Consider the following 23,099-nt stretch of genomic DNA (forward strand, 5'->3'; position numbering starts at 1 on the left):
TGTGGGTGAAAAATAGGTTTTATTGAATCTTTCCTCTGTGTTTTCTGTCAATCATCTTTTCTGTTGAAAGTTTGCTTTTTTTCTCCCTAATTTTCTATTTAGGCATTAGTGATTTTCTCACTGATTTGTAAGAGATTTTTTATATATTAGTGGCATATCTTTCCCCCAGTTTGTCTCTTGGCTTTTATTTCTTGATGAAGTTTTGGGACACCTGGTGCTTCACGTTGCTGCATGTGTTGCTGCTTTTCCTTCATATTCTCCTGTGCTTGGAGTTGCCCATGGCCTTGAGAGCTGTTGAAGATTCACCTGTTTTCTTTTGGCTCTGATCCAGGATTTCAGCCAGCACAAGGGCCACGCAACCTGGCCTGGTCCCCGGATCCTGAGGTGACACCTGGGCCCATGTGGGACTTTTGCCCTGTGGCACTGCAGTTATCTGGCTTGTACAGGTGGTGGTGGGGGTGATAGTGCCTGCCACAGGTGGCTAACTGTTCAGTGCCGTGCTCTGCCTGGTGGTGGGTATGGCACTCTTTCTGCCCTCTGCACCCCTTTTTTTAGGTGCTCAGGGAAGAAGTAGTTTCCTCAGTTAGCCAGATGTTCCACCAGTTACCCTTCTTTTTCTTTCTGGTTGCTGGCATTGGGGCCAGTTTATGTGTTGCCACCAAGTGAGGGTTGGGAGGGGCCTTGGTTTCTCACTGTCTCCTGGCAGCTAGCATGGCCTTCCAGGGACTGTTTGGGGTTGTCACCACAGTGACACCATGACTTTAAGGGAGACTAAGTAGTCTTGATGTATTGATTCTGACTGCCTCCTTCCATCACAACTCCTTCCCAGAGTCCAGGCAGGGGTCCGTGTCACTCCTTGTACTTATTGTGGTTATGTCATGATGGCAGTGACAGCAGTAACTCTAGGAGCACATGCTGTGTTGTGGAAGTCTCTAGAAGTCCCTGCACGTTCATTCCACTCTTATCTTGGGCAACATGATTTTTACTGTGTCTTAGGAGCTTGTCCAGGAGGCATGTTTGCAGGTGTGTGGCTGGATTCCCATCTCCAGTGTCCAGCCCACTGCAGGAGGAAGCAAGTCTACAAATAGGCAGGGTCAGGGTCACTACAGGTAAAAGCAAATCAGGTATCTGCAAAGTCAGATTTACATAGTAGTTACATAAGGGGCAGATCCTTGACTTTATGGAAAGCTCTGGTCTGTGACTTCTTTAAGTGACCAGGCCATATCCTGCATTTATTGCTCTTTGAGTTGGTGGCAGTTCTGGGTCTGTAGCTTTGCATGCCCTATTTGCCAGCTGAAGGAGGCCCCTGAACTTGGATTTGCAGTGCTGCTTTCCCCGTTTGTAGCAGTAAAAGAATGTAGAGATGTTCTGCAGATCCCTTCCGGGGCCTGGAAGCAGCTCTTTCACAATCTACCTGAGCTCTCTGCTGGTGGAGTGTGTGACTTAGGTTCCTCCAGGTGGACTTCTTAGCTGCCCTTCTGCCCTCCTCAGCAGGAGTCTGGGCCTGAGCCATCCAGTGGGCGGATCTTCCTGTGGGGTGTTTCCAGCCTGGTTTTCCCTTGCTCCACCTCCCCTTTATTTCAGTGTCTTTACACAACGCCAGGCAGCCGGAGCAGGCGGTGGGGCTGCTTGCGTGTGCACCACCAGCTCTTCTTGCTCTCATTGCTGCTATGGTTCTTCTGGAACCTGCCTCCACACTTCACAGCAGTTGAGCAGAGACCCTGGGTCTTGTTGTTGTTTTGGGTACCGGGATTGAACCCAGGGGTGCTTAACCACCGAGCACAGCCCCAGCCACTTTTTACATTTTATTTAAAGGCAGGGTCCCACTGAGTTGCCTAGGGCCTCACTAAGTTTCTGAGTCTGGCTTGGACTCATGATCCTCCTGCTTCAGCCTCCAGAGCTGCTAGGATTGCAGTCCTGCACCACTGTGCCTGGCTGAGACTCTGGTTTTCTTACCAAGGAACGCACGAGTCACCTTGTCCTTCCTGCACTTCTCTGTGATGGATTTTGTTTTTCTCTCTAAATAAAGACTCAGCCATTTTAGGGTAGAGCAGCTGTGTCCTGTGACGGGGGCACAATCCTTCTCATGCTAATTTCTTGCCCCATCAATAAGCAACAGGCCAAAGAAAGTCAGGCCAAAGCATCCCCTCCCTGAGCTGTGAGCTGGACAGGGGCAGTGGGCCCAGGCCTCACTGGGGTGCCTGTTCTTTTGAGAATGAGCACTTGCAGTTGGTCAGAGCAGATGGTTTTGCTGTGTGTCCCCTGAGACCTGGAGTTTGTGCAGCTTTAGTGGTTACGGTTGCCCTGTAGGCAACTGTATGCTGTCCCATAGTCAGTGGGTGTTTGCACTAAGAGCTGGGATGTGACTTTGGTTTGTTAAGCCCTTTACCATCAGGGTATTCATCCGGCCTTTTAGTGTGACACTAAGAGCTATGGCTGCTGCCTCACATAGTATATGGCCCTGCAGCTGATTCTTGATGACCCTGGGGACATAACTTCCTCTGAGGTGGTTCTGAAGCCTGACTGACTGATTGTTTTGTTCATTTTCAGTCCAGTCAGTATTTACTAAGCATTTGTTATGTCCTGGGCCCTGATCTGGGGGCTGGGTGTGCAGCAGGTGGAACGTGAGGGGAGTGATGCTAAAGTGGTGGGGTGTGAGCCGTGGTTCCCCCCATGAAGCAGCCATTTCAGTATTGTGGTGTTCTAACACTGAGCTGAGTAGGCCCAGTCCAGCCAGCCCAGTCTCTGCCTTGCTGGTGTGGAAACAGGCCTGGAGAGGCCACAGCATCTGTCCGAGGCTGGTAGAGCTGACTGTGAGCCAGGGCTTCAACTCTGTTCAGTAGATTGGGCCTTATCCCCAACCCTTCTTTCTGTGTCCTGCCAAATAAATGGTGCTTAAACAACACTACCCTAGGCCTGTGGTTCCTGCTGACATTCTGTGTTCTCCTTACCTTTGTGGTGGGGACACACTGCACAGACCACGTGTGGGCTGTGTCTTCCTTCCCCTGAGGACCCTACACAGGCAGCCGGGCCATTGGTGAGGCTTCCCTTCAGGGTGGCCTTGGCACCTCCCTGGCTGTTCTCGTTGCTCCAAGAACGCCAACTCAAATGTAGCACCCATGTCATCATCTATGCAGGGATGAGGAACTGCTGTTAGGAACGCTCTGCTGGCTCAGGGTGGGTGCTGGGACTACATTATACAACTAACATAAATGAAATGGAATTTGTAATAGAGCAGTGTGAAGTCTAACTAAAATTGCTTCGGGAAGTCTCAATTGATTCCCACTCCTTCCTACAATAGGTGTTGTAGAGCTTTTTATCAGGAGGTTGAAATTGCGAGACTGTGGCTTGCTGGCGAGAAGCACAGAGCAGCATGCTCATCCTTCTGCCCCTCCAGCTAAACGCGGGAGGCGGCGGGGTGGCGGGAGGGCAGAGCAGGTGAGCAGTGACTCACCGTGCTGGGGGCGAGTGCTCTCTGCACTGGGTTGCCTGGCGAGGTAGAGGGCAGGGGAGCGGAACAGGGCCTGGAGAAGACCTTGACCCTCATGGTGAGTGGCCGTGTTGGCCTCCTGCTTCCTCAGGGGAGTGCTTGTGTCGGGCAGGTGTAGCTACAGGAGAGTGTGCTTACTGCTTGACTGACGTGTTTTGGAGTTTGGTCACCCAGCAAATGGAGCTCAGCCCTCAGTACACTTGGCTTATTGGCCAGATAAGATCATCTTGTAATGAGACTTAAGGAAATTAAGGGAATGTAATAAAAATAGAAGGAGGTGTTAGAGCACGGTGGGAGTGTCATTGAGTATTTATCAAGGTTGCCAATTGTGGATGCAGGGCAGCGGACACAGCAGAGGGCTAGAATGTGACCCAGGAGCCCTGCAGCTGTTCCCCCACCAATCTCTGAGGACAGTCTTTCAGAACATAGTGAATGATGCCTGTTACCACGAACCAGTTCATTAGGCATGGCTAAAGTTTCTCGTAGTTCTCACCTTCCCCAACCCGGGTGATGTCTGATTTGTCTCAGAAACATTTTCATCAAGCGCAGTTGACAGCGTTCACCACTTTAAAAGGGTTGAGCGGCCTCGTGTGGGAAACCCAGCTCTTCCAGAATGTACCCTACCAAGGCTGGCCCAGACCTTGTTTATATAAAGTCTCTAATTGGTCTAAGCAAGTGGTGTGTTAATTCTAAATTAGTCTTATCTACTTATAAAAGAAGCGAAGCAAGAAATGCATTGGTAACACTTTGTTCGCACTTTGTTCAAGTTACTCTACAGAAATTAATAGAATTGCATTCTGCTGAAATTATCCTCTTCGTCAGCCATCATCAATGGAACTGTTCTTACCCAATTAACTGCAGTTAATGAGCTTTGACAGCTCTGAATACTTGTGTCACCACAGAGTTGTTTGTACCCGTGTCCACCCTGCATCATCAGGGGACTGTCCCTCTGCCTGCTGTTTAGCTTGTGATGAGATGGTTGGTGTGTGGAGGAGCCATTGTCTCTTACCAAGTCTAATGTTTCTGTATCCCTCTCTTCTGTTTGGAGGACTGTGCAGACAAGACTGGGTTTACACAGACATCTCTGGCAAGAAATTTGGACCAGTTGTACAAATTGTTATTTGCTCCCATGTATCCCTCCCGGATTCCGTGTGCTGGAAAGCCCTACACTAGCGAGCCAGTGTTCTTGGGACTCGGCAGGAGGTGGTGCCTGTGCCAGGCCCCAGTGCCACAGCTGAACTGGGGGACACACTTGTCTGCCCTCGGATTCTGTATTCTCTTCTGCTTCATCTTTCCTTGTCTCTTTCCTTCATGTCATGTAATCACAGCCTCTAGATTAATTTTTCTAGATTATACTCCTTGTCCAGAAACCTCTTGGTTTCAAATGTTTGCATTCTGGGGTCATGTGCTGCCCTGCACTTCCAGTGTCTCCTTAGCCCTCCCTGGATGGGCATGCTCAAGTGGAGCCATGTGCTCTGTCCTTCAGGCTCTGGGACCATGGCTCTTGGGCAGGTGGTCAAACAGGCTTACTGTAGGCTGCAGATGTGACTGGGTAGCCATCATGTTTCAGAAATCATGGATTATTATTTTTTTTTAAAGTTTCTTTTCAGCTGCCTTTGGCGTCCAACACACATTTTCTGAGTACATGTCGTGTGCTGTGGTGTCAGTGCATCTCAGGTCCCCTCCAGGACCAAAAAATAAAGCATTGCTCACACCTGGTGACTCCCGCCACCCCCAGGTTCAACACCACCGTTAGCGGTATCCACTTTTAAATGGACTTAATGCAGCATGTAGTATTTTGTATTAGGCTTCTTTGTTCACAGTTAAGTGGCTGTGCAGTTGTCTTGTTTGTGTTGGCATGAGTGTACCACACTTTATCTTTTCCTCCTGCATTTTCCAGCACTTGTGATTAATGCCACTGTGAGCATTCTGCACTCCTGCAGGTTCATATGGATTTCTATCTGGTATCCAGAGTGTGGCTGCTCTATTGGAGGATGTGTTATATGCTCACCCTATGTGTTAGTCAGATTTTCATCATTGTGACAAAATAACTGAGAAAATCAACTTAAGGAAAGATTTATGTTGTCTCATGGTTTTGGAGATTTCAGCTATGGTTAGCTGACTCCGTGCTGTGGGCCCATGCTGAGATAGAGCATGGTGGCAGAGAGGGTGTGGTGGAGCAGAGCTGCTCACTTCGTGGCAGCTGGGAAGCACAAGAGGCCAGCTTAGCTGTCACACTCACCATTAGAGATCATGGTGTGTATAATATGTATAGAAAGGAAATCTGTCCTATCACTGGGGGAGTCTCTATTTTTCATTGGCTAAGAGCGTTGTTTTGTTGTTTTCATTGTAAATAGATATTGAATTTTAATCAAATGCTTTTTCTGCAGATATCAAGATATGATCATATGATTTTTCTTCTTTGTTCTGTTAGTGAGAATTGAAATTAAGTGACTCTCAAATGTTGCAAGAAACCTATTCTAGGAATGAGCATGTGGGGTCTGTGCATGGTGCTTTGTGTGCAGTGCTGCATTGGTTTGCTGGTGAGTTAACGGAGGATCTTATATCTGTGAGCATTGGGGAGTTTCATCTTTATCACTTGTCCTGTCAGGCTTTGGTGTCATGGTCTCTTAGGCCTGAGGAGTTGGAAACTCTCACAGTGGCCTGCCAAGGATGGTACTATTTTCTCTTAAAGAATGCATAAAAGAAGGCTTCTGGGTCTGGGGTTTTCTTATTGGGGAGATTTTAAATTTGGGGTTTAATTTTTAATAGCTTTGAAACTTCAGATAATCTTTTACGTTTTCTAAGATAGTCCATTTTATCTGAAGTTTTCAAGTTTACTTGTGTCAAGTTTTTCATTTTATGTTGAAATATTTATATGATGCATAGTTATATCATCTTTCTTACTCTTATTATTTATTTTTCTTGATTGCTATCACCAGTTGCTTTTCAATTTTATTAGTTTTTTTGAACTAATCCACTTTGGGCTATATTGGTTCTCTTTTGCATATGTTCTATTACATTAATTTCTCTTATATGTTATTTCCTTCTGTCTTTGGGTTTCATTTGTCATTGTTCCAGTTTTTCGAGTTGTACATGTAGATAATTTGTTCTTATCCTTTCTTCTAACATGTATTTAAGGTTATAAATTTAGTTGCATACTCTATGTTTTAATATGGTGTTTTTTCCTAGTGTTAGTCAGTATTCCTTCACTATAATGAATACCTGAGATATTCAGCTTAGTTTTATTTTGTCTCACAGTTTTGGAGGTTCCACTTCATAATCAATGGGCCCTGTGGCTTTGGGCCCCTGGTGGAGTAGCATGTCATGTCAAAAGAGTGAGGTGGAGCTGAACTCTCACCTTGTGGTCCAGAGACAAAAGAGGGGTTGAGGATGGGGCTGAGGTTCCACTGTCCCCTCAAGGGTGCACCCCCAGTGACCTAACTTCCTTCTATTGGGCTGTATCTCCTTGAGATTCTACTACCTCCTAGAAGCACCACTGCTGGTGACCAAGCCTTCAACACTTGGGCCTTTGAAAACTAGTAAGATCCAAACTGTGGATCAAAATATTTATCCATTTCCATTCTGGTTTTATCTCAACCAATGGATTACTCAGAAATAAATTTCTTAATTTCCAACCATTTGGTGATTTTTTAAAAGCTATCTTATTATTGATTTCTAGCTTCCTTGTGCTCAGTTTATACACTGAATGGCATCAGTCCTTTAAAAATTATCAGGCTAGCTGGTACGACGGTGCATGCATGTAATCCCAGCAGCTTGGGAGGCTGAGGCAGGAGGATCACAAGTTCAAAGCCAACCTCAGCCAAAGTGAGGTGCTAAGCAACTCAGTGAGACCCTGTCTCTGAATAAAATACAAAATAAAGTTGGAGATGTGGGTCAGTGGTTGAGTGCCCCTGAATTCAATCCCTGCCCCCCTCAAAAAATTACTGGGCTATACCTTATGACCCCAATATTAGTCAATTTTTATAAACTACCCATGCACACTTAAAAATAACATGTATTCTGTGTTTGTTGAGTGCACTATTCTCTAAATGTCTGTGCCCATTGTTAATTGTTCTATTCAAGTTTTCTTTATCCTTTATAAAGTTTTCTTATGGTTCCTGAGAGAATTATATTGAAATTTCCATCATGATTGTATGTTTACCTATTTCCCTTTTTAATTTTCCCAATTATTGAGTGTATGTTTGGATGCTGTTTTATTAGGCACATACAAATTGAAAAACATTGTCTTCCTGGTGAATTTAGCCTTTTATTATTATGAAATATCCTTTATGGATTCTTTTAATCATTAAATCTCCTTTGTGGATTTATCAGCTTCTGTTTTTTAAATCATTTGCACCTCTTGCTTTTTCAGCTTTCATTCTGAAACTTTCTTCATTGTTTCATTATAAATGTTTCTCTTATGTACATGGTAAAGATAGATTTTGTGGTTTTTTTTCAGTCTGAAAATCTTTAATTTTTTTTAGTTGAAGTATTTATTTTGGTTGCCCTTAATGTAATGAAACATTTGCATTTAAATCATACTTCTTATAGTTGCTTTTGTCAGTGTTCTTTTTCTTTTCTTTTTGTGTCTTGGAGAATAAAAAAAAATTTTTTTTTCTTAACATTTTGTCCTCCTCATTATCTTGGTAACTATGTAGCTTTTATATAGTTTTTTAGTAGTTACACTGGTGATTATAAGATAGACTCTTTATTTATCAAAGTCTGGTAAAGGTTAGCTCATCCATCTCTTCCCAACGAGCCAGGCTCCTAAAAGCTCTTGATTCTGCTTACCTTTACCTGACCTGTAGGCTGTTACTTCAGGGTATGGTGCACACATGTTTGGAGGTTTAAAAGATATTGTTGAAAAGATATTGTTTTTACTTCCATTTATCTTCATTTTAGTTTTACACTTGTGTCAGTATTAACATCCTGTGTTACTGTGGTACATTTGTTACAATTGATGAACTAGTATTGATAGATAACTTATTACTAACTAAAGTCCATAGTTTATAGTAACATTTACTCTGTGTTATATAGTTCTTTGGTGTCTTTTCCTTTGTTCATTTTTTTATCTTGTTTTTTTTTTTTTTTTTTTTTTTAACAAGACAGGATCTTACTGTGTTGCCCAGGAGGTAGTTTCAAACTCCTGGGCTCTGATGATCCTCCTGCCTCATCCTCCCAGGTAGCTGGGATTACAGTGTGCATCACTGTGCCTGGTTAGTTATGTAGGTTTTGACAGGTGCTTGTTGTGCATCTGCCTAACAGTATCATGCAGAATAGTTTGCTCTTTTCTGAATAGATTATAGTGAATTGGTATCGTTTCTCACTTAAATATTTGGTCGAACTCATCAGGAAAACCATGTGGGTCTGGTGTTTTCTTTTTGGGTAGATTATTAATTACTGATTTATTTGCTTTAATAGATACAGGCTGTTCTGTCTTACTGAACCCATGGTTGGAGTAGCCCCCAAAATAGCAGCAGGAGAGTTTCTACAAGGCATAGCCCCAAACCATCCCTAGATCAGGCCACTTGACATTCTAAAGGAAGAAGCCTTCAATACCAGGCAGGTCAGTGCAAAGCATTCATTAGTGGAAAGGCATAAAGTGGGGTCTGCAGCTTCCTTGTGACAGACAGCAAGAGGTTGGACTGTGGAGTTTACTGGGGGGTGGTAAGGGATTTGGCCCAGAATTGGGGCTGGTTTCTACATGTTCAGCAGCACGTTTAATCTTTCTGTGTTTTGGTCAACAACCTTAACACATTGGTTAGTGCTTGCTTGGTTTCAAGTCTGCAGGGCAGATGAGCATTAGGACGGAGGCAGTGGGGAGTCCTGTGAGCCTCTCCAGAGGCCGATGCTCATGATTTTTCTTCCTCTTGTGAGTTTTGGTAATTTGTATCTTTCAGGGAGTCAGTCCCTTTCATGTGACTTAGCAAATTTCTAGGTATAGAGTTGTTCGCGATATCCTTTTATTATCCTGTCATTTTACAAAGGATTCAGTAACAGCCTCTTCTCCATGTTAGTAATCTGTCTGTTCTTTCTCCCTCTTGATTAACCTAACTAGAGGTTTATTCACTTCACTGACCTTTTTGAAGAACCGAATTTTATTTGGGTTTTGTTGTATTCTCTCTGGATTTTCTGTTTTCCATTTCCCTTAACTTCTGTTCTGATTTTCATTGTTTTCTTTTCTTCTGTTTGCTTTAGGCTTAACATTGTTCTTCTTTGTGTCATTTCCTACCTGGAAGCTTGGATGATTGATTTTAGATCTTTGTTTCTAAATTAGGCACTTGGTGCTATGAATTTCCCTCTGAGCCCTGCTTTTGCTGCATTCCACAAAATTTTGAAAAATTGTATGTTCATTTTCTTATTCAAAGTCATGATTGAATTTCTCTTGAGACTTATGTTGACCCATGTGCAATTAGAAGTAGATTAATTTCCAGATATTTTGGGACTTTCTGGCTCTCTTTGTCATTTATTTCCAGTACAAATGCAATGTGATCTGAGAACTTACTTTATGTGACTTGTCCTCTTTTGTATTTGTTCAAGTGGTGTTTTATGTTCCTGTATGTGATCTGTCTTGTGAACATTTTGTGTGAGTTTGAGAGGCACATGTGTTCTGCTATTGGCAGATGAAGACAATTAGACTCAGGTGACTGATGGTGCTGGTTAATTGGGCTGTGTCCTTAATGATTCTCTCTGTGGATCTGCCTATTTCTGTTAGAGGTGTCAGAATCTGCAGTACCGATTGAAGCCCCATAAGGAGGGCAGCTATGCTCTTGTAATGTCAGTAAACATCTGGATTTGTGCATATAGGTTTGTTGCTTTGCTCTTTATTCTTATCTCTGAGATATGATCATTTCTCTCATTTAGAAATATGTCCTTTTTTGGCTGGGGATGTGGCTCAAGTGGTAATGCGCCAGCCTGGCATGTGCGGGGCGCTGGGTTCGATCCTTAGCACCATATAAAAATAAAATAAAAATGTTGTGTCCACCGAAAACTGAAAAATAAATATTAAAAAATTCTCTCTTTCAAAAAAAAGAAAGAAAGAAAGAAAAGAAATATGTCCTTTCTGTTTTTGTCTGGCAAGTCTTGTTGGTGGTAAGTGTTGACCTCTTTTCCTCTCAGCACATACACCCGCCCACGTGTCTATCCTTCCTGCACTTGCCTCTGGGACCCACATGGCTCCCAGCCTTGTTCTAACCTGTCAAGGTGTGCCAATTTCCCGTCCTGACTATTTGCTCTTGTGGTGGCTTCTCAATATGAAGTTGGCTATGGTTTATCGATTCTGGAAGGTTCTCAACCGTTATACCTTGATGACTGCCTCTCTCCTGTCTCCTCTCCTCTTTCTGTGATTTTGGTGAGAGACATTTTAGACTTTGTTTTTCTACCTTGTATTTCTCTCAGCACCTTCATATTTTCTGTATTTGTCTTTTCCTATTCTTTCTGGCTTATTCTTTAGATTTATCTTTCAGTTTACTAAGTGTCTCTTCAGCCACATCTAAACTGCTGATTTACTTCCTACATTTAAGTGTTTAAGCATTCTGTTTTAATTTTGTTTGGCTCTTCTTTTTGGTTATAATCATTTTTATTTGCTTGTTTGTTATTAACTTACTAATAATTTAAATTCCTTTATTGACCTAAACATATTAGGTATACTTATTTTCTGATTATTCTAGTACACTGTGGGTTTCTTTCTCCTAAATTTTGTATTGTTGGTTCATTTTCATTAACATTTTGTGAATTTATACACACATACACACACACACGTTTTAGTTGTAGTTGGACCCAATACCTTCATTTTATTTATTTATTTTTATGTGTTGCTGAGGATCGAACCCAGTGCCTTGCACATGCTAAGCGAATGCTCTGCCACTGAGCTACAGCCTCAGCCCTTACATTTTGTGAATTTTGATGATAATTTTATACACTTAGGACTTTGTCCTTGGGGTTTATTCGCTTCAAGGAGTGAGTCATTGCTGTCTAGTAAGGACCTGTGTTAGTTCCTATTTGTGTTTGGTCTTAGACACTGCATGTGTTTTCTTCCTGGGGTTATTTGCTTGTAGGTTTTATGAGTGTAGCCTTGTAGTCCACAAATTCTCAGCACTAGAATTTTATGTTTTTCCCACCTATACAGCCTCTAGGCTAACATGTGTGCATATACCATTGACAGTATGGTGGTCTGTTTAGATACAAGCTTGCCCATTGTGGATAGTGGCTTCTCTGTCCAGGTTCCTTCATCTGATTGTCTATGTTGCTCAGGCACCACACTTCCTTCCTTTCCCTATCTGCAGGCCCAGGCTCCACACTCAGTGTCATGCTGCATACAGGGCCTTGTGTGAAATCTCCCTAGGAAGCTTCCTGCTTGGCCCAGGGCTCCTACCAGCCTGGAGATTATGGGCCAGTCTGTGTGATGTGGGTGCTTGTTGCTTGCTTGGGGCAGAGTCTGCCCAGCATCTTTGCACAGTGAGGCTTGTGGAGTATGCAAGGCCTATTCTATGGGCTCAGGAGTGGACAGCCTGTCTCACAGAAATGGGCAGTGCAGACATCATGATGAAGGCTTTGATGAGTCTTGTCACTTCTGATGTCTGCTGTCAGGGTTAGGAACACTGTGGAAGGCAGATCTTCTGACCCTGTAAATAAGTTTTGCTTCTGCTTAATGAGTCCTTTTCCAAGTATGATTTCTAGTTCCCAGTGAGTGCCAGAGGAAGCAGACAGACATAGGTGCCCCAGGAAGTTCTCCTAGGACCGAGCTTGCCTAGGCTTGGTCCTTGTGCTGCACATGTTTGTCTGGGGCCTGGGTCAGAACCCTGGCATCCACAGGCCAAAGGGCAGACTGGTGTGGATCAGAGAGGAAGCCTCTTAAGCACTAGCGCGGCACCTCCTCTGCAGCTGCCCACCTCCTCTTGGGTGTGCATCCTCCCCTCCTTCTCCTCCTTTCCAAAGCATCTAATAGTGTAAGGAAGTCCTTGGAAATGGTCCTGCTCTGTGTGGCCAAAGGGTCCTGGTGCTGGAGACCCTGAGGATCCCTGTGTACACCAAAAAGTGGGGTCTGAGGAGAGATTAGTGATAGAAAAGGAGGCCTAGGGTGGGCAGAGCGGGCAGACCTGGGTTTTTCCTTGACTCCATGAAGCTGCTGGCCAGGGTGCCATGGGGCAGGTAGGAATAGGGCTTTGCAGCTGCACTTGATCATAATTTCCTTTTCTTAAGAAAAACCTTGTGGAGGGACCAGGAATTGAGTGCAGGTAACCAAGTTGGCTGACCATGCTGAGGCTATGGTCAAATGGCCCTGAGAATGCATGGGTGGTCAGAGAAGGTAAGAGACCCAGTAGCCCTGGCAGCAGAGACCAGGGAGAAGTGAATGGAAGGGCCACTGCTTTGCCCAGAGGAGAAATCTGAGGAAGGGACCCTCTTGCATGCAAATGCCACCAGCTCAGCTCGGTCTCTCTGGGCTTACCCCTGCTTCCTGGGGACCTTCCCTGGCTCACGATCCTGGGTGGGCCCTTTCTCTCTTCAGTCACTGGTTACTTCACCATGAGGGCTCAGAAACACTTACATGCACCTGTCTCAACAGAGCACCTAGTGTCTTCTCCCCATTGGAGAAACAAACAGTGGGAGGAAGGGTCATGAGGACAGCAGTGACTCAGCACCTAGCAAGTACCAGAGCTTCATGTGCAGCTACATGTGAACTCAAGGCTGGCTGGACACTTTGCCCTTTCCACTTCACGATTGAACCTCCTGAGGCACACGGAGAGCTGATTATTCTTGCCAAGGTCATAAGCAAGTTGATGTCCAGCTAGGATTTGGGCCTTGTTGGGCCTCTGTGACCTGGGAGCTAGTCCTGGGCTTGCACACTTCATGTCACTGGAGGGGTGAAGGGCTGCAGTCTGGGAAGGTGGGAAGAAGGAAGCTCTGTGACAACTGTGCCGCATGCCTCTGTTCCCATCAGCCTGAGGTGCTGCCGGCCACCTTGAATTATCTGTTTCCCAATAGACTCCCTCGTGGCTCCCCCTCCCAGACTGGGACTGTGGCTCTCGCTCTTGTCTCCTCTATGTCACTGCGCTGCCCTTCTCCAGCCCGGGCATGAAGCTTGTCTTGGTGTTCCCTGCAGGAGGCAGACTCCTCCCCAGACTTGTCCCCCAACTATCTCAGCAGGTGTGTGGCACCCCACTGCCCAGGTGACCTACTCTGGCCATCTGTGTATGTGTGGTGGATGTCTCTTCATTCCCAAGCCACTCCTCAGTGTGTTCTGGGACTAGTCTCAAGAGCTCAGTGGAAAAGGCCTCCTCTTGACTGAGGTGGCTGAGGGGTAATCACCACTGTCCCTGTTATTCTTTTGCAAGGCACACTGGGGACTGCCCACACTGTGCCCTCTGCCTGGTGTACCTTTCCCTCTATGCATCAGCTGTAGTCTACATGCTGTGGTCACCCGTGTCCACCTGGCATCTCTCTAGCACTTGGGCCATAGGTCTTTTCTGTGTTCTCTGCCAAAGGCCTGTGCTCCTTCTCCATACCTTCCCTGGCTTCTCTTCATGGAATCCATGTTTGGTGAATATATGAGCAAAAGGATAAAGGATGAACGTACTGGGTCTTCCGGTAGCAGAGGCTTCCAGCAGCCCTTGGTGGTTACACAGGTTCTCCTGGAGACCTGCACCCCAGCAGGACTTGCCAGGGTGCCATGGGGCAGCAGTAGGACCATTAGGGCTAGGAGTGTCAGCAGCATGGCTTCTACACTCTGCTGGCCACCTCTGGGTCACCCAGTTAAATTTATTATGTGCACTTATGGTCACACAGATATGCACACATGTGACATGTGCTATCTTCAAAGAAGCCCACCTTCTCTATGTTCTGTCTTGTTCCTGTCACCTCCTAGGGACTTCCTCTTCCTACAGTCCCTCTTCCTCTGTCCCACTGGTTGCAGCTGCACAACCTGAGTGGGGGAACCCTCCCCAGGTCCTTGGTTGGCCCAAATGAACCTCAAACTGCTAGGTGTGGGAGATGAGGGTCGGATTCTGTAGGGAGGAGCTAGTATTGCAGCAAGACTTTGTATACCTGTGGTAGTATACCACAGGTAGTAATGCTGTACCTGAAGGAAGGTGGTCCCATTGTATTCCTGCTGGAGGAACTTTCCGGGCCAGCCTTGAGGGAAGCAAAAGCCTAGTACCTGTGGGGGGAAGGTGGCAGCTATCTAGGATGGGCTTTGGATGTCCCCTGGGGTAGCCTAAGTGGCAGTGAAGAAGTAGGGTCAAGGAGGGTGGTTTTGTATGGAGAGATTTGCCACAGGGGGGTCCCCTGGGCAGGGCTGGGGGTGCTGGGCTCAAACTCTTCTTTTCACCCTCTACTCACCTGATCTGTCCTGGTGTATTTGTTTCTGTGATGGTGTCAGCCCGTGGGTTTCTCTTTGATCTCCCTGAGCCCATAGTTCCCTGCCTCCCAGGACTCTCAGTTCCACCCAGGAGCATGGCTGACCAGCTCCTACACCCCTGCTTGCTGCTCTTTGTCCTATGGTGGTAGTCTATGCCCCCTGCTGGCCTCACTGCCTGGTCTGTGCTCAGATAAATTTATTTTAACTGGGAAGCTCAGACACCCATGAGCAGTAAGTGAATGCCTAGGGCCATGGACAAGTGATTCTGCAGTTCCATACCTCAGTTTCCTTCTAGAAAATTCCTGTCTGGCCTTGACCTTGAAATTCTTTTCCAGCTTTATGATTTTCTTTACCATTGGGCACTTTACTCCCTTAGCTTCCTTCTTGAAGGGGACTCAGGACTAGGATGGCCTCTGGCTGGTCACCACAGGCATAGAAAGCACTCACATCCTGTGGTTGGTTTAGGGGTCTCCAAAGGCACAAGGCCCCTGGTCCTCCACTGGCTTCTTCAAAGGTGAGCCTGTCTCCCAGCTTTCTCTTCGAATTGCCATTAATTAATGGGGTGACAAACCAACTTCATTGCTCACAGACAGGACCGTTCTGTACCCAGGAGAAGCACTCAGTGGAAAACATTGTTTTGTTTTGTACTTCTCCAGCAAGTCTTTAAGGCTTCTGTCAGCACAGCCTGGGCGCCTGTTTGTGCAGCGATTAATCGTCTGTGTTTGCTCAATTGGAAACGAAGCGAACTTTACCACAAGTGGAATCAGTCATTAAAAAGTTGTTACCAAATCACACCAGCACAGTGCCTGCTCTTCTGCTAATGACAAAACAATTTCTTGAAAAGGTACAAACAACAAACTTTTCACTTTACATTTTTCTTCTTTGCCAGCCATTGCTAGCCTGGAGATGTAATAGAAGAGAGCCGTAGTGAAGGGCAGCATTTTTGAGATTTATTGGTCAATAAAGGAGACAATTGTAGTTTGTTTATGAAAGGAGATCCCCCGCCCCAGCCTCGAGCGGCATCGACACTCTGGTAATGATAACTCGGGTAACCAGCTTGAGACGATAAAAGTCAATGGGAAGATATAGGATTTCAATAAAATTATGACACTCCATAAACCTTCCCTTGGAAACAAATTTTCCCCGGATATGTGACCAGTTCCAGTTGGATTTGTAACTTTAATTTCTCACTTATTGAATTTTTTTGTCATCAACTAATTACAGAGTCCACACTGGGGTGACAACTGTGTCCCTTGCCAGTGAATGCAGAGTGCCTAGACACAGCAGCCCAAGGCTCTGAGGGCCCATCATCTCAGGAAGGAGAAGGCAGGATTTCCTACACCCCAACATGCTGCCTGTCTTTCTCACAAAGGAGGGACCTGTGTTCCTGCTGGAGGTGGCTGAGCCATGGGCCTAGCCTCTCCTGGGGACATGGTTGGGCAGCAGCCTGTGGAAGTACACACTGAGAGAGTGCTACCTGCATGGGGACCTTGGTGGTCATGAAGACCTGTTTCTGTGTGGAGGTCTTGTTCCCCTGGAGGTCTGAGAGAGCAGGTCTCCATCAGGGCCATGAATTGCCCTTTGAGCCAGGGCTGGGTGGGAGGGAGGGAGCTGCTGGCCAGGGCACAGAGGGAGGTGATGAGGGGCTAGTCTGACCTTGGCCTCTGCTCCTTTCCCTGGATTCATGTGTTGGGTAGGGGCATGTGCCAGTAAGTGTGTAAACCTGCTTCCTCACTTCTTAACTGCCAGTGTTCACCAACATTGATACAATTCTATCCTTTCATGAGCACCAAGCATTTACAGGGCAGTTCTCTGGACACTTTGTTCACAACAGTGTTGAGTTACATAGCTATCCTTCATGTCTCCATCTTACTGGGAAGGATCTGAGACTTGAGGTCAGAGCTGGGGTTTGAACCAGGGTCTCCCAGAAGCCATTACCTTCTTTGTGGCCTGTGTTGCTCCAGATTCCTCATCACTGGCCCTAGAAGTGGGCGGAGCCAAAAAGGGGGTCACTGAGCACACTAGTAAGGTCTCTGCATTGCAAGGTGGCATTGGAGCCAGACCTGCCTGCCCTGTGGAATCTGAGTCTACCTTCTGCAAGACCCCCAGGGTGTTTGCATGCACAGGTGGTCAGAGAAGCTGTACGCTGACACACCTGGGCTTCTGAACAAGGGCTCCCCTATCCCCAGTTGTGTAGTCCACTGAGTGCAGGGGGACAGCAGGACAGATGGGAGGAGCCCCTGCCTGGTCCTGGATCTGTTGGATGGACCTTCTCCACCTAGGAATCGAGTATCTGAAGCCGGGAGAACCCCGTGGCCCTGTGGCCTTAGGTTCACATCTGACAGCCTCAGTCAAAGGAGGAGGAGGAGGCAGCTTCCTGTGAGGCATGGCCTTCCTTAGCAGTTCAGCTCCCCACCAGGCAGCATCCTCTGTCTCTGCAGGCCCCCCTGCTGGCTTAGCAAGACTTTTTCATTCAGGCATGTGTGATGGATCTTTCCAGTCTCAGGAAGGAATCAGTCTCAGTCTTGGCAGGGGAAAAGCCACCCATTTCTCCCAGGGTTCCTGACTTCCTGACTCTCACTCTGGCAGGGTATAGGTAAGCAGTGATCTTGTCTAGGCTGAGACTCCTGGCTGTGTGATCAGTCTGTTGTCTCAGGAAACTTGGGTCACTGCTTCTTGTGATTGCTATCTTGTGTCAAGAGAGGAGGCAGGTTGCTTGGCATGGCTGGTGGCCCAGTGACACTCTGGTGGCCTCAAGCATCCATGAGGAGTCATTTGCTGATGGATCCTGGCCTTGTGTTTAGAGTCAGGGTAGTTGGGCAGAGCAAAGTGTTTCTTATCCCAATAGGTTGCCAAGTATCCCTACTCGTATGGGTGCCTCCTCACCCACCAGAATGCTGGCTGATGTCCTTGCTCTGAGTGTTACTGTCTGAGATCTGGTGAGAAGTCAAAGCAAGTGGGTATTCAGCCTGACACAGGGAGAGTAAGCACTGAGACTAGGACATGCTGTTGGGATTGCTGGCCTAGGTGGTGAAAGGCCTGGGAGTTCTGAGCACCTGGGCCTCTGGGACAGGAGCTCTGGAGGTGGGCACTGTTGGCAGGTAAGCGTGAAACTGAATTCTTGAACTCTTTGAGGTGCTGCATAAGGGAGCTCCCCAGGTTCCTGTCTCCATGTTCTGCTGACCAATTGTCCTCTGTGCCCACAGGAGCGGGATGGCATGCGTGCCATCCTGGGGTCCTATGACAGTGAGATGACCCAGGCTGAGTACTCACCCCAGCTGACACGGCGCGTGCGGGAGGCTGAAGACATGGTGCAGAAGGTGCATGCCCACAGTACGGAGATGGAAGTAAGTCTGAGCCATGGGTGGGTAAAGGGCCCATGTCCCCAGATGGTCATCCTCCTTGGACCAGAGACTATGGGGGAGGGTGTGGTCATGGATGGTTATATTGCACATACTGGATGCCCCTCTGAGTCTTGTCCAAGTACCTAGATCCACAGAGGTGGGAAACTGTGGGCTTCCTGCCACCACCAGGTGGCAGCAGCTGCAGCCCTGTGGTTTGCTTCTGGGCCTGGGGCAGGTTTGAGAGCCCTCAGATGGGTCTGCTGTGGAGGAGCCCCAGGGAGGGTTTCTCCTCAACATTGTTTTTATTCTCCTGCTCAACCGGGAACACCCCCTGTGCTTTCCCAGACAGGAAGCTTGCTGGGGAGAAGGCTGCCTCTCCCCTGCCCCCACTTTTCATCTTTCCTCCCCATTGGGTCCTTCTCCCATGGACCAGACCTCTGTGGCTGTGCTGAGTCAGGTGCTGTGGAGTTCCCTGTTCAATGAGGGTACAACAGGTCAAGGTCTGCTGCTAGGCATAGGGAGTGAGGCGCCAGAGCCTGTGCTTGTGGAGGGTGAAGCTCCTCTGGGGAGACTTGGGAAACTGGACGGAGGAGTCATCTGGACTCTATTCTATGGGAGGTGTGTATGGGGTCCTAGGGTCCCAGTGAGGCTAGAGGAGGTCTCTGCCTGGCATAGCACTGCTCCTAAGAGGCACCCAACAGTTCCATCCTGGTTGCAGTTCCTCATGCAGAGCGGTTGCTCTCAGGTAATTTAGGACCAAATGAGGTGTGAGGTTTGAGAACTCCCTAACTTTCCCAAGAGATCTGCTTTCACTCACAGTGAGGTGAGGGTGGCAACACAACCTTATCCTATGGAGGATAGATTGGCTGTCTAGATTGGGGATGCTGACTGAGCAAGGGCCAGTGGAACTGGGGGACTTTCTCCCAGCCCTGGGTAACATCACAGAAGTACCTCCACACAGGGAAGCACACAGGTGGTGGCTGTTTCTCCTATAGTTTGTTAAGGGTGGTTCATTTTTATGTGGAAGCGTGGTGCTTTAGAGAAGAACTGGGGAAAGCAGGGCAAACACGGGCTCCTGCACTGTCCAGCGGCTCCCCAGGGTACAGGCCTTGCTGCCTGGAAGCAAGAGCCAGGTCAGTAGGGGTACTTCTGATCTTGGCATTAGGTGTGGTTCCCCAGGCAGCTTCAGGTCCATAGTGCCCTCAGGGGAAGGGCCTCTTAGATGTTCTCTGTCCCCCACCCCATGTTCCAGCCTTTAGCACCAGCCCTTTGCCCTGGGAAGGCAGTGTTGCCCTGGCAGGCCCGCATCCTCCTGTTCCCACTGCAGGGCAGCCCTCAGTGAGAGGCTAGTTGGGGGCCACTGGCTGGCCACAGGAGCTTTTGAGGAAGTCCCTGGGCCCAGGCAGTTGCCCAGGGGTACCCTATGCTTGGTCCTCCTCATAGGCATGGCACAGGTTAGACTTCAGGAGAACACGGCCATGACAATGGGCACCAATAAGCACATTGACAAAGAAGAGGCAGAGCCTGGTGGGAGGTGTGGAGTCCAGTGAGAGTTGGGCTGGGCTCTGCCTGAAGTGGCCATGCCCCCACAGTTAAGGCTAGCCTCAGGGACGGGGTACCAGTCACAAGACTCAGGGTGGTGTCCACATCTCCAGCTTCCACTTACTATGAAAAGGCCTTGATGTCTTGTGAGATCTGGTGGTTGCATGGGCCTGGTGAGGAGGGCTGTGGGGCAGAGGTCTGACCTGGGTCCTCCTTCCAGCCATGGCGAGGACGATTGCTTGCTTCCCACACAGGAGAAATGGAGAACCTAGAAGGTATCTGTGGCTGGTGCAAACTGTAATAGCTGAGTCCACCTAAGGTGGGAAGCTTCCGGTCTCATGGCTCCCATATCCCATGGAACTGTCCAGTGGCCATAGCAACCCCTGCCCACTCCAGATGAGGCCGTGAGTTGTGGTCTCTCCCCACAGGGCTCTGACTTCTGAGCCACCAGTTGACTATTCTTAGTGCTGAGGCTGCTGTGGCAGAACCTCCCGGGGTGTCCGGGGCCCCATTGCCAGGGAAACTGAATAGAATCCTGGATTGGCAAGGACCAGCCAGGGGCCAGGAATAAGCCAGCTGTGAGGTTATAGGTTGCTCTTTCCTGTGACCTGCTATCAGCCCACCCACACTCTGGCCCATAGATCCAATGCCCAGCCCAGTAGGGGATCCACAGTCAGAACCTTCCCATCTCCAGCCCGGTTCTTTCTAGCGAATGGGACTCTGGGCAGGTCATCCCTGGACCATGAGCCCATTTACTGAAGTCTGCTGTCTCCTTTGTGCTGGTCCTATTAATGAAGATGTCACTTACTGAGTGTCCTGTGGGTGCCACACTGTGGCCTGCATAATCTCCTTTAACTTCTTGCCATCCATGTGGGATAGGGGTGAGCCTGTCACAGTTGAAGCCACCTAAGCAGAACTTCCTGATCCTTGCCTTGCCCTGGGGGCAACACATCGGACACACCCCAGTCCCTGTCCCAGGTCTGAGTGCTGAACCCACCATCAGTCCTGGCCCTAGGGACATGGGCACTGAGTGTAGGGCGGGACAGTGGGGCAGGTGTTTGTGCTACTTGAATCCCCTGCTCAGGTTGCACTGCTGGGCTGCAGTCCTAAGAGGCCAGCTCAACATCACCTGGCAGTCCAGAGCAACTGGACACTGGTCTTGGTTGCAGGTGGCAGGGCTAGTGCCCTTGAAGTCTTTGGTGGGTGAGTTTTTCAATTGTTTATTGAATAGCAAAATTTCACACATTCTAAGTTCTGGAAGCCACCCATGCCTGGAGCACTTTAAAAGTTGTTCCAAGCTGCCTGTTAGGAGCTTGTTGGTCGAGGGTCCTATACTGTCGCACAGTGAGATCATGTGACCTTATGGAACCCAGAGGGCCTTCAGGGCCTCTCAAATGGGCAAACTTCACTAGTGACTGAGATTCAAGCTTCTTCTGGGGGGCAGGGAAGCTTGCAAATGAGGCTTCACATCCCTCGTGGTGCTCAGTTGTCCTCAAGAGCCAGAGGGTGGCTGAGGTGCCTATGGGGACACTCCTTACAGCTGCAGGGATCTGATTGGGCATCCAGATCCGCAGTCAAGAAACAGATGTGTGTACCCCCCAGTATCTTGGTCTGAGAGGTGGGCTCTGGGCATCAGGTAGAAGAGTGCCACTGGATGGTGGGGTTCAGAGGCCCTCATGGGAGTGGGGCTGCTGCTTCCCTCCACTCTCTGCCTCCGCCCCGGCCCACTCATTTCTTCTTTTGTCTCTAGGCTTCCCGTCCTCCCTACTTTTAGCTCTCATGTCTGTCTGATTGCTCTGCTCTGTCCTTCTCGTCCCACCCCATCCTTCACCCAGGCTCCTGTTTGCTTTAATTTGGGGTCAGCAGGCTTTTTGTTGGCTTGTGCCCACCAGTGTGCCCTTGGGGCCTGTGTGAGTGCTTGAGGACACAGGGCTCATGTTCGCAGATGGGCAAGTGCAGGCTCCAAGCCTGGCAGCCACGGGGAATTCACTTCCCCTCCTCTCAGTGCTCACATAGCCTACTTAGCTTCCTCCGTCTGCTCTAATGTGGGCAAAAACATTTCAGTAAAACAAACTGGAAATGTTGAGCTGGGAGAATCCCAGTAGCCCGTCTCTGGTGAGGTTGGTGCTGTTCTGCATGGGTTTTATTTATTCCATTTATAAAACAGCTGCAGAAGTTGGTAGCAGATGTCATGAGTCCTCTGTCGAAAGAGCTATAAATATAAGTTTGTGGCACCTTCATTCCACTCATCGGCCTGATCTGCGTTTCCAGTTTATTTAATTAAAACAGATTACAGTGCTGCTGGCTGTGAGGCGTGTTGTGTGGAAATATCCCAATTTCAGATTGCAGCGGAGCTGGAATAATTTCTGACTTCTAGCTTAGAAAAATCAGACCATTTCCTCTCTTCTTTTCCTCCCCATTACTTCTGTGGGGCTCAGATGGCACTGCCCTCGCAAAGGACTTTCCTTTCTCCTGAGTGTGTTTATTTACTGCTCTGCTGTGTGAAGAGCTAGAGAAGATCACACCGTGAAAAGCAGGGACGAAGCATGATGGGAAACCTTGAAACGGTGAGAGGGCGAGCCAAGGAAAAAACACCTGATCTCCAGGCTGAGAGCTGTCTGTGTTTGAGCACAACTAGGAACTTGGGGACAGGTTGAAAGCACTGGTCCTCAGCACGTAGCGGAAGGCTCCAGCGCACTGGGACAGAGGCATGTGCCAGGAGGTGAGCCTCGTGGGTAAAGGAAGTCTTTCTTCCTTCCCACTGGTGGAGCGTGATTCTCCACACTGCCTTTCAGCAAGGACACCTGCTGTGCCTTAGCCAAGTTCTCACATACATTCTTTTTAATTCTAAAAACAACCCCATGAGATAGGGATGGTATGCCCATCTTATAGATGGAACAATAAGATTCTGACAGCTGAGCTCATCAGATTTTGTGGAAATTACCATTGGTTGAGTATGACATTGTTGACAGGAAGAAACATCGGAATTTGAATTCTGGTTGTGTGGTTTTAAATTCAGTCTCCCCAGCAGCAATTCTCAGACTTGGGCTTGCATCAGCATCCCTACAGGGCTGGTCAGAACACTAGACCCTCCCTCTGACTCAGAGCATGAGGACTGGGGCCTGTGATCCTGTGCTTCTAACAAATTCCTGGTAATGCTGGGGAGCCAACCCAGGCCCACACCTTCGACCCAGTGCCCTGCAGAATCGTTAACATTGAGCTGAATGTGCTAGGGTATTCTGGGGCAGGGTTCATGTCCTCCACCTCAGCAAAGCCCACTCCTGCCCACTAAGTTTCCAGACTGGCAGCCTGTACCCTAACCAGGCTCTGCAGACCATGCACCTGGCCATGGAGCTGCCTGCTT

General features: G+C 48.0%; 1 protein-coding gene across 7 annotated transcripts in view; it reads left to right on the top strand.

Annotated features, from left to right (window-relative positions):
• The window catches only part of LOC144373013 (mitotic spindle assembly checkpoint protein MAD1-like), a 221,576-nt gene that overhangs the window by 168,241 nt on the left and 30,236 nt on the right, over nt 1-23,099 (top strand). For 6 of the 7 annotated variants that reach the window (XM_078036151.1, XM_078036147.1, XM_078036148.1 and 3 more), the window contains one exon: nt 18,056-18,196. In XM_078036151.1, coding sequence (XP_077892277.1) covers nt 18,056-18,196 — 141 coding nt within the window. Of the gene's footprint in view, nt 1-15,505; nt 15,694-18,055; nt 18,197-23,099 lie in introns of those variants that run through there. The other variant, XM_078036150.1, reaches the window with a different exon arrangement.

Source organism: Ictidomys tridecemlineatus, unplaced genomic scaffold, assembly GCF_052094955.1.
Source record: "Ictidomys tridecemlineatus isolate mIctTri1 unplaced genomic scaffold, mIctTri1.hap1 Scaffold_206, whole genome shotgun sequence".
Lineage (NCBI taxonomy): Eukaryota > Metazoa > Chordata > Mammalia > Rodentia > Sciuridae > Ictidomys > Ictidomys tridecemlineatus.